The sequence below is a fragment of the Spinacia oleracea genome, chromosome 4 (assembly GCF_020520425.1).
Source record: "Spinacia oleracea cultivar Varoflay chromosome 4, BTI_SOV_V1, whole genome shotgun sequence".
NCBI lineage: Eukaryota > Viridiplantae > Streptophyta > Magnoliopsida > Caryophyllales > Amaranthaceae > Spinacia > Spinacia oleracea.
In genome coordinates this window covers 19,562,236-19,576,439 of record NC_079490.1, presented here as the reverse complement: position 1 = coordinate 19,576,439, position 14,204 = coordinate 19,562,236, and the positions used below count along the sequence as shown (strand labels likewise).

The 14,204-nt window shown below is 34.4% G+C and overlaps 2 protein-coding genes across 4 annotated transcripts; one reads left to right on the top strand and one right to left on the bottom strand.

The window, feature by feature from the left end:
- Positions 1 to 798: 798 nt before the first annotated feature.
- On the top strand, positions 799 to 11,133 carry LOC110786901 (tRNA-specific adenosine deaminase TAD2). 3 transcript variants are annotated; one of them, XR_008932721.1, is made up of 4 exons: positions 802 to 978; positions 1,822 to 1,885; positions 5,261 to 6,380; positions 10,953 to 11,133. XR_008932721.1 is itself a non-coding variant. In XM_021991482.2 (3 exons), exon 3 carries the CDS (start codon positions 5,396 to 5,398, stop codon positions 5,954 to 5,956), a length of 561 nt encoding a protein of 186 aa, XP_021847174.1. In that variant the 5' UTR covers positions 799 to 978; positions 1,822 to 1,885; positions 5,261 to 5,395; the 3' UTR covers positions 5,957 to 11,133. The 3 variants fall into 3 exon arrangements, 2 of the variants coding, with proteins under 2 accessions (XP_021847174.1, XP_021847176.1); XM_021991482.2 differs by having other exon boundaries at positions 799 to 978; positions 5,261 to 11,133; XM_021991484.2 differs by lacking the exon at positions 1,822 to 1,885 and having other exon boundaries at positions 5,261 to 11,133.
- A 571-nt stretch (positions 11,134 to 11,704) lies between these two features.
- LOC130472448 (uncharacterized) lies at positions 11,705 to 12,543 on the bottom strand. The gene has a single exon (XM_056843458.1). The coding sequence runs from the start codon at positions 12,311 to 12,313 to the stop codon at positions 11,990 to 11,992; it is 324 nt and encodes a 107-aa protein (XP_056699436.1). The 5' UTR covers positions 12,314 to 12,543; the 3' UTR covers positions 11,705 to 11,989.
- Positions 12,544 to 14,204: the final 1,661 nt, after the last annotated feature.

Below are 14,204 nucleotides of genomic sequence, written 5' to 3'. Positions count from 1 at the left end.
CTATACTTATACAAAGTATATGTAATAATTTTGTAGAGAACACATGAATAACTAACTCGAGTTTTACCATTATTGAACTAACCATTTCATAACTCAATTTTCCTATAAATGTCTTATTCATAAACATTTTAAATATTAAGAACACATTTATACTCCAACTTGAAATGGGACATATTTTAACTTACTATTGTACGTATACTTTATAAAAACAACTATTTGTATACGATGATATAATAAAACAAATATGTACGAAAATTGACAAACCGTGCATCGCACGGGCTTCAATACTAGTAAAAGAATATAGATTTGTTGTTCTTTTCGTCCCTTTCATTCTATTCTTTTGTTTGGTAAGGAAAAAAAAATGTTGTTCTTTTTCATGTGTTATGTTCTTTTTTTTTGTCGTCGTTTTTTTTTAATTTTGAGTTTTTGTTATTTTTTTTTTCTTTTGATTTTGTTCTTTGTGTTTTGTAAAAAAGTTGTTGTTATTTTTTTTTTTTTATTATTATTTTGTGTTATTTTTAACTTTTTTGACTTTTTATAGTTTTTTAATATTTAATAATATTATCGATAATATGTATTTTTATTTTGTTTTTCTGTTGCATTTTTCACATGAGTTTTTTTGAAAAATAGTAGTTCTTTTTATAGTTTATCAGGAGATAGAATATGTTATTTTTATTTTTGTACCTTTTCTTTAGCTTTTTAACATTAATGTTCTTTTCAGAGGTTGGTCAATGTTATTTTCGTTATTACGTACTTTCTATTTAATTTCTTATGTTTTTTTTCATTTGTTTTGTTTTTTGCATTTTCTTTTAATGTTTTTGCCTTTTGGTGCAGCCCCTGCACCATGGGCGCGTGTCATCTCACTCCTCCCGTAACTCCCTCCCTCTCCCTCTCCTTCACTTCTACTTCGTTCCTTCTCCCCTCCTTGCGCCGCCCCACCGTCGCTGCCAACTCACCGCCGCCATCACGCCGCTGCAGGTAGCCCCTCCTCTCTGCTTCCTATCCCCTTTTCTATTGTGTCGCGCAGCTGCATCTCTGCCGCGCTGCTGCCGGCGGCGTCAGGTCGCCGGTGGTGGTGGTGGCGGCAACCCCTTTCCCTTTCCCTTTTCTGGATAGATTATGATTGTAATTTGCCTAAACATTAAACCCTAACTATTCAATTGGATTTATATTTTCTGATTTTTCTATATTCAAAGTATATAATCTAGCTCAAATTAGTTAAATTGGAATCAAAGTTTAGAATTATGAACAATTATTGAATTTTAACTATTATAGGATTCTATTGAAGTACTTAATTTTCATTATATTTCCTTGCTTTGAATTATGGATATCATGAAGTTAGTAGATTATTTATTGAGTTGTAATCAATTGTTATTATTTGAATTCGTTTTTGAATGGAGCTTTTATAAGCATTTTTCAGATAATTTTAGAATGGTTTTAGAACTTATATTTTTCAAAATTAAATAAAATGTGGGTACTTTGATACTTTAAGCATATATCCATGTATTTTAGTAAGTTGTTTATATTTTTATATTCAAGTATACTCTTATTTTAGATTATTTGAATATAATGGGTTATTTTAATTAACTAGTTTTGAATTTCTACACTTATGTTAGAAAGGAAGTTACTATAAACGTATAAGTGATATTTATGAATTGAACTATTATGTAATTTGGTATTATAAATTAAAGAAGTACTCTTATTTCACACTTTTGGGAAAAGAGATTGCAATAAGCTAGTTAAGAATTTAGATCAAACAAATTTTAGAATTTCTAAGGAGGAGACTAACTATCCTTTTTATTCTTATGGATTTCGATTTAGCTTTGGAATAGAAGAACGAGTTGGGGAATAGAATATCCAAAATTACGCTAAGAGCTTCCTCAAGGTAACCCCATGGACACCTCCTTCGTTCGTAACCTTTTAATTTATGTGCTAACGATTTAAATGCAAATCTAGAAATGTTCTTTTTACGATATTAAGCAACCTTTCTTATGAAAGTTTTAAACTTTGGTTTTCTAATGTTTTCAGTATACGTATTGAATCATCAAAGATGTTTTACGAATTACGCTTACTATGTTTCTATAAATAAAACCATCATATTTGCGACGTGAAAATGTGACTTTTATCTTGTTTGTTTTATTTACTATAGCGTGGATGTTTGATATGAGTAAATGAATTAGAGAATGATGATACTTTGTGGGTTGGATTAATAGCGAAGATCATGTTTTTAAGTTATGGAATTGGATGATTGAATAGGAGTGAGCTAATTACTTTCAATCGGAGAAACTTTTTGAGTGTTGGAGATTTGAGTTTAAGATGATTGTGGGATTTAATGATTTTTGCCGTATGTGGCAATTCAGAATTTATTTATCGCCGTATGTGGCAAGATGGTAAACCGTCCTCATCTCTGGTGTGACTGTTCAGGGGCTCCCGGGTCACGTAAAAGCTAGAGTTGGGGGGTGTGCACACTATAGGTTATTGAATTAGTTGGCCGACGAAGAATGGATGTATTGTCAGGGCTCCCGGATCTATCTATTGTTCAGTAGATTGTCAGGGACTCCCGGATCTACTTAGAATGGAGAAATTCAAGGAATTAGGAATATATGAGATAGTGTTTATACGATTAGAGAATAGCTCAAATAGAAAACCATTAGAAATCCTCAAATATTCAGTTTGTTTTATATTTTATTATTCAAAATTATTTGAGAACGATGTCTTGAGTTTTATATGTACTATTTAACTTGTTTATGCTTATATGATTTCTTTAATATTTATTTTACTGAGTGGAGTGGTGGTTACCAGCTTTGCTGATTCTTTTTCTTTGTTTGGTGTTTGTTTCATTGTTCTCCCCTTTGGGACTGAACCTGTGACGACCCATTTAATTATGGTGAGCAGGAGATGCAGGCAATGGCTTTGAAATTTGGGTACACGTGAAGTAAAGTTGAGAACTTAGCTAAAGTGTTCTTCTATGGAAGACTTTAATAACTGTGTACAAGTTATTAGAATTCTTTTAGTTATGTAGTATGAATAGTACTTAGCTTTGCATCTACTTTTTAAGTAGGTGTAGCAGTAACACCCTCTTGGTGTATTGGGAAATTTAATTTGTTGGAATGATGTATTTGTAGCAGGTTAAAGATATTATGACGTAATTCCATAAATAATATTTTAGGTTGTCCATATTTAGGGGAAGTGCTGCCGAAATTTTTAATAATTAGTTAAGCTAATAAGTCATATTAGTATCTTTAAAGTAGGCTTAAATATGGGCGAGTTACAGAATTCATGAGATTGGTACTTTGGTAGTCTGCGGTTGTGACTGACTGAGTTACTGATTTGGTATTTGGTAAATGGTAATCAACTAATCATGATTCTTTCACATTGTTGTTGACGTTGTTGTTGAATTGCTGACTTTTTTGGAGTAGTTGTTCAATTGTAATTTGGTAGCAGTGTTGTAGTAGTTGAATTGTTTTTGAAGAGTTGCTGGATTTTTTTTATTTGAATTGCTTTCTATTAAAAAACTACTGGATGTTGTTAATTTTGGACTGATAAATATGTTTCTCACTTTCTCTTATATTTATGTGTTGATTATTGATTGTATGGTGAGCCATTGCTGATGGTGACCCACCATCCGGGAAATCCTGGATCCGCTACTGATTTGTGATATATTATGTTGATTCTAAGATGACCCAGGATGCAATGCAGTTATTCAGGTGTTTGAGTACATGAAAATTAGTAGAATTAAGCCTCATTTGCATGCTAGCAAGATACCTAGAGAACAACACCCTAGCATTAAGCCTCACCTAGTTGGTGATATATTATGTTATTCTCACCTAGCTACTTAGGAATTGAGCAGAGGCTTTAATTGGCGGCTGAATTTTCATTAAAGTGTTGTTTGTTGTCTTTATTCTGTTTCATATATTAGGTAGCTTATGGTTTGCTTTGCTTTAGGTTCTTGAAATGACACATCTAGGGAGGAATAGATGGGCAAAACAACTTCAATCGGTTATTAAAATGGTTTGTGGTTTTTATGATTTTTTAGGTTTATTATTTTATGAGTGTATCTACAATTAGGGGTGCTCAAATCAGGGGAAAAAGAAAGAATAGGAAGGTGTTACACTCATTGCACTTGGGTCATTTAATAAGAGAAAGTGATGTAAATTGCAAAAGTGAACTTTGTGTCAATCTATGTGTCTTTACTGATATTGCGACGTACTCGATTCCGATCCATGAAGTGCACTACTATGTCTTTGCTTTATTTTATTTTTATGTTGCTTTATTTAAGTGATTTTGCGAACTTGGAGTTTAGCCCCCCTGTACCTCGGTTAGTTTGCTGCTGTGTTCAGCATTTGTGTAGGTTTGTTGTTCTGTTCTGGTTGGTTTTAGATGTTGGAGGTAGTCTGGTTAGTGTTCTGTCCAAAGTTGGGTGTTTTAGATGATGGAGATTGTCCGTTAGTGCCAAATTCTGCTGCTGATGCTTGCTTCCTGTACTGCTGTCTTCTGATGCAGTGGTTGACTGTGGGTGAGGTTTTTCCCATTTAGTTGACTGTGTTGCTGTTTGTCTTCTTTGCCTCTGAAGTCTGAAGTTCTGATGTTAATTTCCTAGTGTTGTTCTATCTTAGGTTGTCGAGATAGTCATGTTTTAGCTTTTAAAGCAAGGTTGTAATAGTTGTAGCTTGTTTTTTGCTTCAAGAACTCGAGAGATCTCCTCGCTTGATTTTAATATTTTGTTATGACTGATGCTATTTTGTTTTTATGGTATTTTATAATGATTTTAGTTGTACTAGTTTCAAACTTTCAATTTACTAGATTTCTTGTTTTATGTTGTACGAAGTACATATATAGATGTACCATACACTAGATAAGAGATTTCTTCCCTTGTTACTCACCAAACATCGAGTAAGGGAATCGTACATCAGTGATTCCTTTCCTAGAATCTACCAAACAACCAATAATGTTAATAGTTAACATTACCCTTTCCCCTTCTTATTTGTTTCCATTCTACTCCCTTTCCAACATTCATACCAAACATGCACTTAGATAACATAGAAAAGATATTATGAATTAACCTTAGGCCCTTTGCTATGACTGATGATGTAACATTCCCCTTAGATATTATAATCTTTTTCTTGACATCATTTATCAAGAAAAGCTATATTCTTTAACGTGCTATTGCTCTTCCGTTCCTGGTCCAGTCCTCCAGCTTGTCATTTTTTTTTGAATGCCGATATTCTTACTGCTTTCATGTGTTCTTGTTTGGATGCAGAAGCTTAATTCCTTGTCTCATTTACCGGAGGGAAGCAAGTTCCTGCAGTTAGGTTTCCTTCTCAGTCAAAGGGCTCCTTGCTTTATCTGCTGTGAATTATAGTCCTCAAAACTAGATCTTAGATCACCTACTTTGATGATGGATTTGGTTGAGTCCGGAGTTCCTCTAGATTCTGATGCATTTATGGAGCTAGCTATACAGGAAGCTAAGGGTGCTCTTGACAGACTTGAAGTGCCAGTTGGTTGTGTAATTGTCGAGAACAAGAAGGTCATTGCATCAGGAAGTAATCGTACTAATGAGACACGAAATGCTACAAGGCATGCAGAGATGGAAGCTATTGATGGCCTTCTACAGCAATGGCAGAGAGATGGCCTTTCGGAATCTGAAGTTGCTAAGAGGATTTCAGAGTGTGTCCTCTATGTTACATGTGAGCCATGCATAATGTGTGCAAGTGCCTTGTCGTATCTTGGATTAAAGGAAGTGTATTATGGATGTAGAAATGAAAAGTTTGGAGGATGTGGTTCAGTTCTTTCACTGCATGCAACAAGCTGTACACCATCAAATAATGCTGGAATAGCTGGTTTCAAATGTTTCGGAGGATTAAGGGCGTCGGAAGCAGTTTCTCTTTTTCAAATCTTCTATGAACGTGGGAATCCTAATGCTCCCAGGCCTCATCGAGCAGTAGTTCATCCCTAGCACTTTGCTCTTGTTGGTTGTCCATTCCTTTTGGAGATTGTCTTCTTTGTTTCTACAATATGACCTTAATTGTTAGGAGCAAGCGTTCAAGGTGCGAAATTGGGAGATTGATTATTATCTATTTGTTTATTCTCGTAATCCGTCCTCAACTAAATCTCAGTATTTGCAATGCTTATTAGCTTATGAACATTTGTACTGGAAGAGCTTTGGAGGTTGTATTGTTGTATACGTTCTGCAGATAACTTAGTATGTGGCTGATTGTTTCAATTGCTGAAACATTTGCATTGGAAGATCTTAATCTAGGATTCATAACTTGGTTTCCTGATGACCTGGTGGTTGTATCTGTTGAGTGGAATAAATTACATCCATGAACAATTTTGCATCTATATTGATTGGATGATCTTCACAGGCACATAATATAAAGGTATGCTTATTGTAACACAAGTTTCTTTCTTAATTATACTGTATTAATTGTCTTTTGATCTTGTAGAAAGGGATCTCTTATTAAGGAAAGCTCAAATTGCTCACTATTACTCCATCCGTCCTTAAAAGATTGTCCCAAACAACATTTTTCACTTTATTAAGAAAGAAGGCAAAAGAAAAGCAAGTGGGTTGGTAGTTTTGTCATTTTGCTAATTTAGATAATAGAATGTGAGAGGAAACATGTGAGCACCACATACTACAAATGTTATGGGGCAAACTCAAAGGGACGGACCAAAAAGGAAATTGGGGCGATCATTTAGGGACGGAGGGTGTACTAATTTACTTCTACTACATCCCATGTTATATTCTTTGTCAATAAACTGCTTTTCTTATCTCCAAGAGAGGGATGGTATTCTGATAGGTATTTTACCTGCAGTGGGTTGGTTTTTGCAATCATATTTTTTATATATCAATCTTGAAACAAACATAAGGTATCTTTAAGCATCTTAAACCTACATTGCTAATCTCGTAGTTCCTGCTGGGGGATAGAGACTAGATTAATCACTATAATTCAAAAGTAAGTGTTTTGAATTTTAAGGTCGTGCACACATATTATGGAGATTTAGTTATTGTATATTTGTATGGAATATAAACTGATAAGTAATAGTGCTACGATATTTTAGACTAGTGATGTTATGAAATTAGAAAATGAAGTTAAGAAAACCCTTATTTTGCTATGGAGGTAGTGATAGGCAATTATGGATAGTTTCTTTTATTAAAGAAGGAAAGATCCATAGCTCAAAATAAAATTATAAGTTTGGATGCATGAGCTGAAAGTAGTTCCATCTTGACAAATGATCTGAGGTGTCAGGCGTTTTGAAGAACTATTTCTCTGTTAAAAAGGTAACCAAAGTAAATATAACTTAACATTTGTTTGCTGTATCATATTCATGAATTAGAGTGTGGATGGTTATTTCTCTCCACTGTAATCTTTTTGGTTATGGAGTATTATGCGGGTCAATAGGAATATAGGATAAAGTAGCTGAAATGTGCAAATTTTATAGGAATTCTTGTGATCTATTCTTTTCTCCAACCAAAAGTGCTATTTTTTCTGTTCTCCTGGAAACTGAAATTGCCAAAATGTTTCTAAAATCGCTTGCGTTTCTGTACAATAAAAATCCTCTCGCTGTTCCTGAAAAAAGTATATTTTTATTAACTTTTCTTGTTCTAGATTATCGGCAAAACAGCGGTATATAATTGCTTATCTGTGTTATAAATGCAACGTAACTTGTTGCTAGCATCTTCCTGATTTGTTATAACCTTAAACGGCACTTATCATGAACGGAGGGAATAGTTGAATTTTCTGTTGTGGCGTAAAAGAGGGGAAGATGCACCAGTTGAAAATATGTGGGTTGAGTTTTATTTATTCCACTTTTCTCCCATTGTGTCTGAAGGCCTGGGGGTGGAGGAGAAACTGGATATGTGGTTTTGGTTGCCAGTATCCAAAGGATAGAGACTTAACCAAAAGCATCAGTACCTAGTGTGCTCATCTATTAATCGTTGGATTCTGAAACTTAGTTTTCTTTGATGGTCTTCTGGAGTTGCAAGCAGTCGTTTTAATCTTCCAAAATCATGAAGCTAATTCTGGCAGGGGATATTCCCCTGTTCACTTTCCCTAAGAATATTTGGTTGTGTATGTGTGCGCGTTTGTTCTGCATTCTGAGTGAATACATACTCTATTTTGTGTGTGTGATACATGTCGTGAACTTGTGTGCTAAATATAGTCTTTACTTTCACTATCTATTAGCTGGAAATAGTGTAGGGAAGAAATTAAGGACCATGTTTGAGCAGTTTGACAACTCTTGCCATTTACAGAGTATATTTTTAGAATATCTGCCGTCCTCTTCTGAAGAATTTAATTATTACTTCCAAGATTGAGGAGACACATGACTCAATGTGGATCTGTTGAACCAACACTCCAATTAGGGGTGAGCACAACAGGCACCCCGTCAAAATTTCAGGAACTGGCACCTGTTGCAACAGGTTCTGAAAATGGGAACCGGAATCGGAATCTGTTGCAACAAGTTCCTGAAAATGAGAATCGAAACTTGTTGCAACAGCCAACAGGTTCCAATTCAGGGTACCATGTCATTTTAAAAGTTTAAATAAATAATTGCTAATTTATTGTAAAAAATCTAATTGATGGTTTGTTCTTTGATTGTTTTATAGTTTGGGCTAATATTGGAATTCTATATTTATATTTTCCAAAAATTAGCTTGGATTTTTTATATTTTGGGCATAATGAATCATTTTTACATGGTCCCGGTTCGTGGTTTCGAGTACTCCATATCAGAATTGGTGTGTACAGAATAGGGTACCTGTTCCGATTTTTCAACCGGAACTTGTTACAACAGGTTCCCAATTTTGTTACCCGGAACCTGTTACAACAGAACCGCAGGTTCCTAACCGGTTCGATTTAGGGTACCCTGGCTTTTTGCTCACCCCTAACTCCAATAGTGTAGGGCTATATTTTTTCGCAGTATCATCACTGGACATGTTGCTGCTCCTAGTCTTTTGAAATGGTGATGAATACATTCGTTTACCCCTCCCTGTAACTAAATAGATGAGTACCTTCTATCATTTCCACATGAGTTAATATGCTAAGACAACGCTAAACGTTGGAAAACATCTGAGCTCTGTAAACCAGTAATTACAACTGTAATTGCATATTACTCCGTATCTTTTACGTTCAAAAGATTGGAAGTCTGTATTGATGTAACTGTGTTTATTAGTATCTGTGGAATCATGCCTTCTCAGTTAAGTAATGACATCGTTGTGGAGTTTCCTCTTGTTAATCCAAGGTAAGTACAGTCTTTCAGATGTTTCTCGTAAAGGTTCCACTTGCTTGTTTATCCCCTTCCAACACCGTTCTTCTAAAGGAAGGCAAGTAGAAACTGATCAGCCTAAAGACCCCTTTTATTACCACTGATACTCGATGAATTGCTTTATCAATTCTGTCGTTTTCGGACATGTTTCTTATGATGTGAAGTAAAGAGGGCATCAAGTCTAATTTGGAAAATCACCTTTAAAGAGAAAGGAAGAAGAATCAAAGCTCTGAAAGTTTCCTCACAATTTTTCTTAGTGGTTTTTGATGGAACCTTAGTTTTCTTAGTGCTATGGTGCCTTGAGTATTGCTTTTGATTTTTTTTTTTTTTACTTATTTGCTTTTCTCAAAAGGCCTTAGGATATGCTTGGTAGCAATTCCAGTTTGATTGTGTGTTATAAAACCCCACTGTAATACTGTGTAATATGATGGAAAGTCGGAAACTTAACCTTCAATTGTGAGAATTTCAACTGTATAAATGAAGTCGGTTCTGTTGTTACAAAATCCTTAAGGAGCTAGCTTAGCTTTTTCGGCTGAGAGTATATCCCATATCTGATAATGGTAGTACATCTTCTTAATTAGTTGCAGTTCATTAATATTTGTATAGTTTGATTTAAGTGAGCAGGACAGTTAGACATTTTATAATTTTATTAGGTAATACAAGGGTAGAAACAACATAAAGGGCAGGAAATAATTTTGCTCGTCTTTAAGTAAATAAGTGCAGTGTACTAGCTTCCAAACTTTTTCTTGCTTTATTTAACAGTGGAAAGTGAAGAGATGAAACATTGATAATTGCTCAATTATTGTCTGGAGTAGAGGACTGGCATCCATAGTGGTAATGATTGGTTTAGTAATCTGTCCTGTCACCAGCATTTTGAGCTTGAGGGCACTTTTATCAGACTCGCCTTGTCCTGATTAGCCTTCGCCCTCCTTGTGAGTGGCTGTAAACTGTAAAGGGTGATTATTTCAGACTTGAGATTAGATTTGCTATGATAGCCTTTTATATGACAAATGTGCATAAGCGAACAACATCAGTAGTTTGACTGTGTATAAACACATTTCTTTCTGGAGTTGAAACTTGAAATCCTTCATGGTCTCAATTATTGGAGGACACTGTTGAGACATATCTTTCTGCTATTACCAGGAAGCCAAACTTGATATATTGATATATGTTGTACTCCACCAGTAAGTAGTAACAATTGCAGGGGCTTGGTAACGGCAGACTGGTGGAGACTTGCTTCTTCTTTCTCTTTTTTGTTCTTTTTCCCCCTGGATTAAGCTGTGTGCCTTTCCTATTGTTCGTTCACCTTTCTTTGAGAGAAAGAATACAAGTTTGGTGTTGGAAATCAATTAAAATATTTCATAACCTATAACTAGTGGATATTGTAATCAAGTGCTTAGTATAATCATTTAACATATGTATCTATTTTTTAAATAACATGCTTTTCTGTGTTCCTCTTTTATTGGTATGTCAAAGAATAATTTTGTTCTGTTGATTTGGAAATAAGTGTATGCATAATGCTGAACTCTCTTTTGATTTCGGTTCACTAGTTTACTTGAAGCATCTTTCCCATATATTCTGTTTTATCTCAAAAGCAATGATTATGTTCAATATGTCCCATCTAATTGTTGCTCCTTGCAGCTCTTTTTGTTTACGATCCTCTTTTTTCAAACTTGTTTAATATACAGATTTTTATTATTTTTTCCCCGTAAAAGCAATGAAGAACAATACGCTTTCACGAGGATATTTAGATATTTGCACGTTGAAGCGTAGATATTTCTCTCTGCTTATCTTCATTTATAAGGAATTTGGAGAATCTATGAATGAAAGAATGGAGCACATCGACCCAGTTAACAATTCAACAGTGAGGTATGATTCATATGCTTACTCTATTATATGTTGTGTTTTTTAGTTACGGAATCTTAGCTTTGGCTTAAAGCACTTTTTAGTTTTTACTGTGATGTAAAAGAAGTGTAGTGGATGCTCCAAGAGTCCAGATATATCATGGAATCATGCCGTAGTTGAACGGTCATCCTCAGCAGGGGCCGGGGAGAGACCTAATGGGGGGCATAAATCATTTTAGCCAATACTTTGCCTGATAAGTGCCTGAGTTCGGATGATTGTGTTCTTGATGATTCGCTTAGATGTTTAACTTAACTGATTGAACACATAAAGGATTTGCTGTTCACTCTAGTAATTCTGATTTCTGATACCAAACTGGGATAGTAAAACACTGATATCGAAAATTTTCCACATTTAATTGCCCCCTCCATTTTGTCGTTTAAGTTTATGAACAAGTTTTTAAGAGGTCTTAGTTATTGGGCATTTCAAACTGGAAACTCATACCGTCTTGGTATTATTAACGAACAAATAATAGTGCATCGGCATCTTAAGTGGCATATATGATACGGAATGAGATAAGTTAGTCGAAAATACAGAATGGATTAATGAACTACTACTTTATTATTAGAGAAAACTGCATAATAGGATCTCTTGTTAGTTCTGAAATCTATATTACTGCAGTTTGCAGGCATCAAATTCTGCATCAAAAAAGCCAACAGAGGCTAGCTTCAGATTTTTTTTTCTTATTTCTCATGACTATCTGCTGTAATTTACAGGATTTTCTATACATACTGGTGGTTGTTAATACATATGCTGATAATACTTTACCTTGGTCTAGAAAAGAAGTCTAGCAAGCTTACTACTACATGCAGGAAGACGGAAACTACATACAGATTGCATAGCGCATGCTGTCACTTACCATAAGATGATCGATTTCTGAAGTTCTCATCGTATGTCCAGTAACCCATGTCCTATCAGCAATGTTCCCTTGGCGTTTAGAGAAGCTGGAAAGGATAGAAAACGGGATGCGAACAATGGTGTAAATAACCAACAAACCATTCCAAGGTTGCCTACGTTGTTGTTCTACCTCGTGATCAGCATATATTATGGCGCCTATCCCATTGCCAAACATAGTCTCATCTGCAACCTTACGACTTTTTCTTTTGGTGAGAATATGCTCCCTCAAAGCTGTGAATGTACGCGACATGCTACAACAAGTACGTCTTGAGAGAGAACCGGATTCCGGAAACTAGATGATGGTGCTGTAATTAACTAGTTGGAGCAAGTATAAAGAGAGAGAAAATTAAATGTGGGATAGGAAGATAAGAGGAGAAATGTGTTATGTTGCTTCCTTTTTAAATTACAGATATATGGATTTGTGCTGCTTTATGGTATGATAATGGTAAGTGGTGGGTATTATGCCTAGTTGGTTAGTGCTTATGACTATGAAAGAAGGGTACGATGCTCCAATCTTATCAGACGTCTACTTCCATTTATAAATATAATGCTATTGCTCCTACATTGTGGGCCTACACAAGAAATGTCACCTTTTTTGTTATTTATTTATTTGTTATTTATTGAATTGATGGAGGGAGCTAGTTACCTAATTTTGGGGTAACTTTGGAAATTTTTGAATTTAGGTTACTTTTGGTAATCGTTTGTCTTTCCTTTTAAATGAAAAAAGGTTTTTGCACCTTTGAGGTAGTTACGAAAATTTTGATTTCCATCCCATATGCGTACAACTAAAATGATTGCAAAGGGAAAAGACATTTTCATGAAAACGTTTTACATCAAACCAAACGGACCTTAAAGGGTATACAGAATGGGTGAATTTTCTCTCTCGTGTATTCAATCAGTTTTGTATACACTTTGGGAGCGACTGGAATGATAGGAGAACTCCATGGAAATTGTAACAAAGCGGCTAATTCTATGATCAAAGGTTCCCTCCTCCATGAAGAAGTCTTGGTTTGGATTGAAGAATGCCCTCCGGATGTTCTCCTTTAATTGAATGATAAACCTACAATTTTCCGTAAAAAAAGAAAAGAAAAAGGAATGATAGGAAATCTTCACCCTATAAATGCTCTTAGGATTCGTTTGGTTTGGCCTAAAACGTTTAAAGTGAAAAGTGATTTTCTATGTCAAATATTATCCAAGAAAAGAAACGTAATTTCAAACTAGTTTTTTTCTTTCATTTCTTATTAGAAAATAAACAAAAAAAGAGAAATGGGAGAAAATGAGAGAAGATTGATGAAGAGGGAGGTAAATAAGAAAATTGAAAGGATTTTCCATCTTTGAGGGAATTATGAAAAATTGTTTTTCATCATTTCACAAACCAAACAATGTAAAATGATTGAAAAGGGGAAAGTCATTTTCCATTGAAACGTTTTACACCGCAAACGGAGGCTTTAGTGGGGTTTGATCCATTACCTTGAAGTCAACATGTGCTTGATAAAATACAATAGGGGTTAAAATAAAAAATAATTGGGTGAATATGGGTTTATTAATATTCTTCAAAATTACATGATTTTTACGCAAATTATTTGGTCTACATGTGCATGATGTGATAGGTGATTTTTATTCGAAGAAACTAAGTTTAAATTCAATTCCCCTCAATTCAGTTCAGCTCTATTCATTTCAGTTGAACTGAGTAATAATTAATATTTTAGCAAACTTTGACTAGAATAATGATAATTGTTTGGAAATGGATGTATTATATATCCACTAACAAAAGCTTAAGATAGTGACAAAACTTCATTCTCGATTCTACGAGAATTTTTATGAAAGCCTTTCATTTGCTTCTCTTCGATGGAAGTTTGATTTTTTCAGAGTTCAACTCCATTCAATCCAGTTCACCTCCACTCAGTTCAGTTCAAAGAACGACGTTGTGCTCATTTACGTCTTTAATGATCTTATTTTATTATTTTGTTTTTATTAGAATGCTTAAAATTACTATTATTATATTACAATGTTGATCTTTATGTATTTATTAGTATTATTATTTATTACTTATTATTTATTATTTATTATTACTCTGTATTATTTATTATTTATTTTTTGTTATATGTTACATGTGACATGTTATTTTATACTTGTCACTT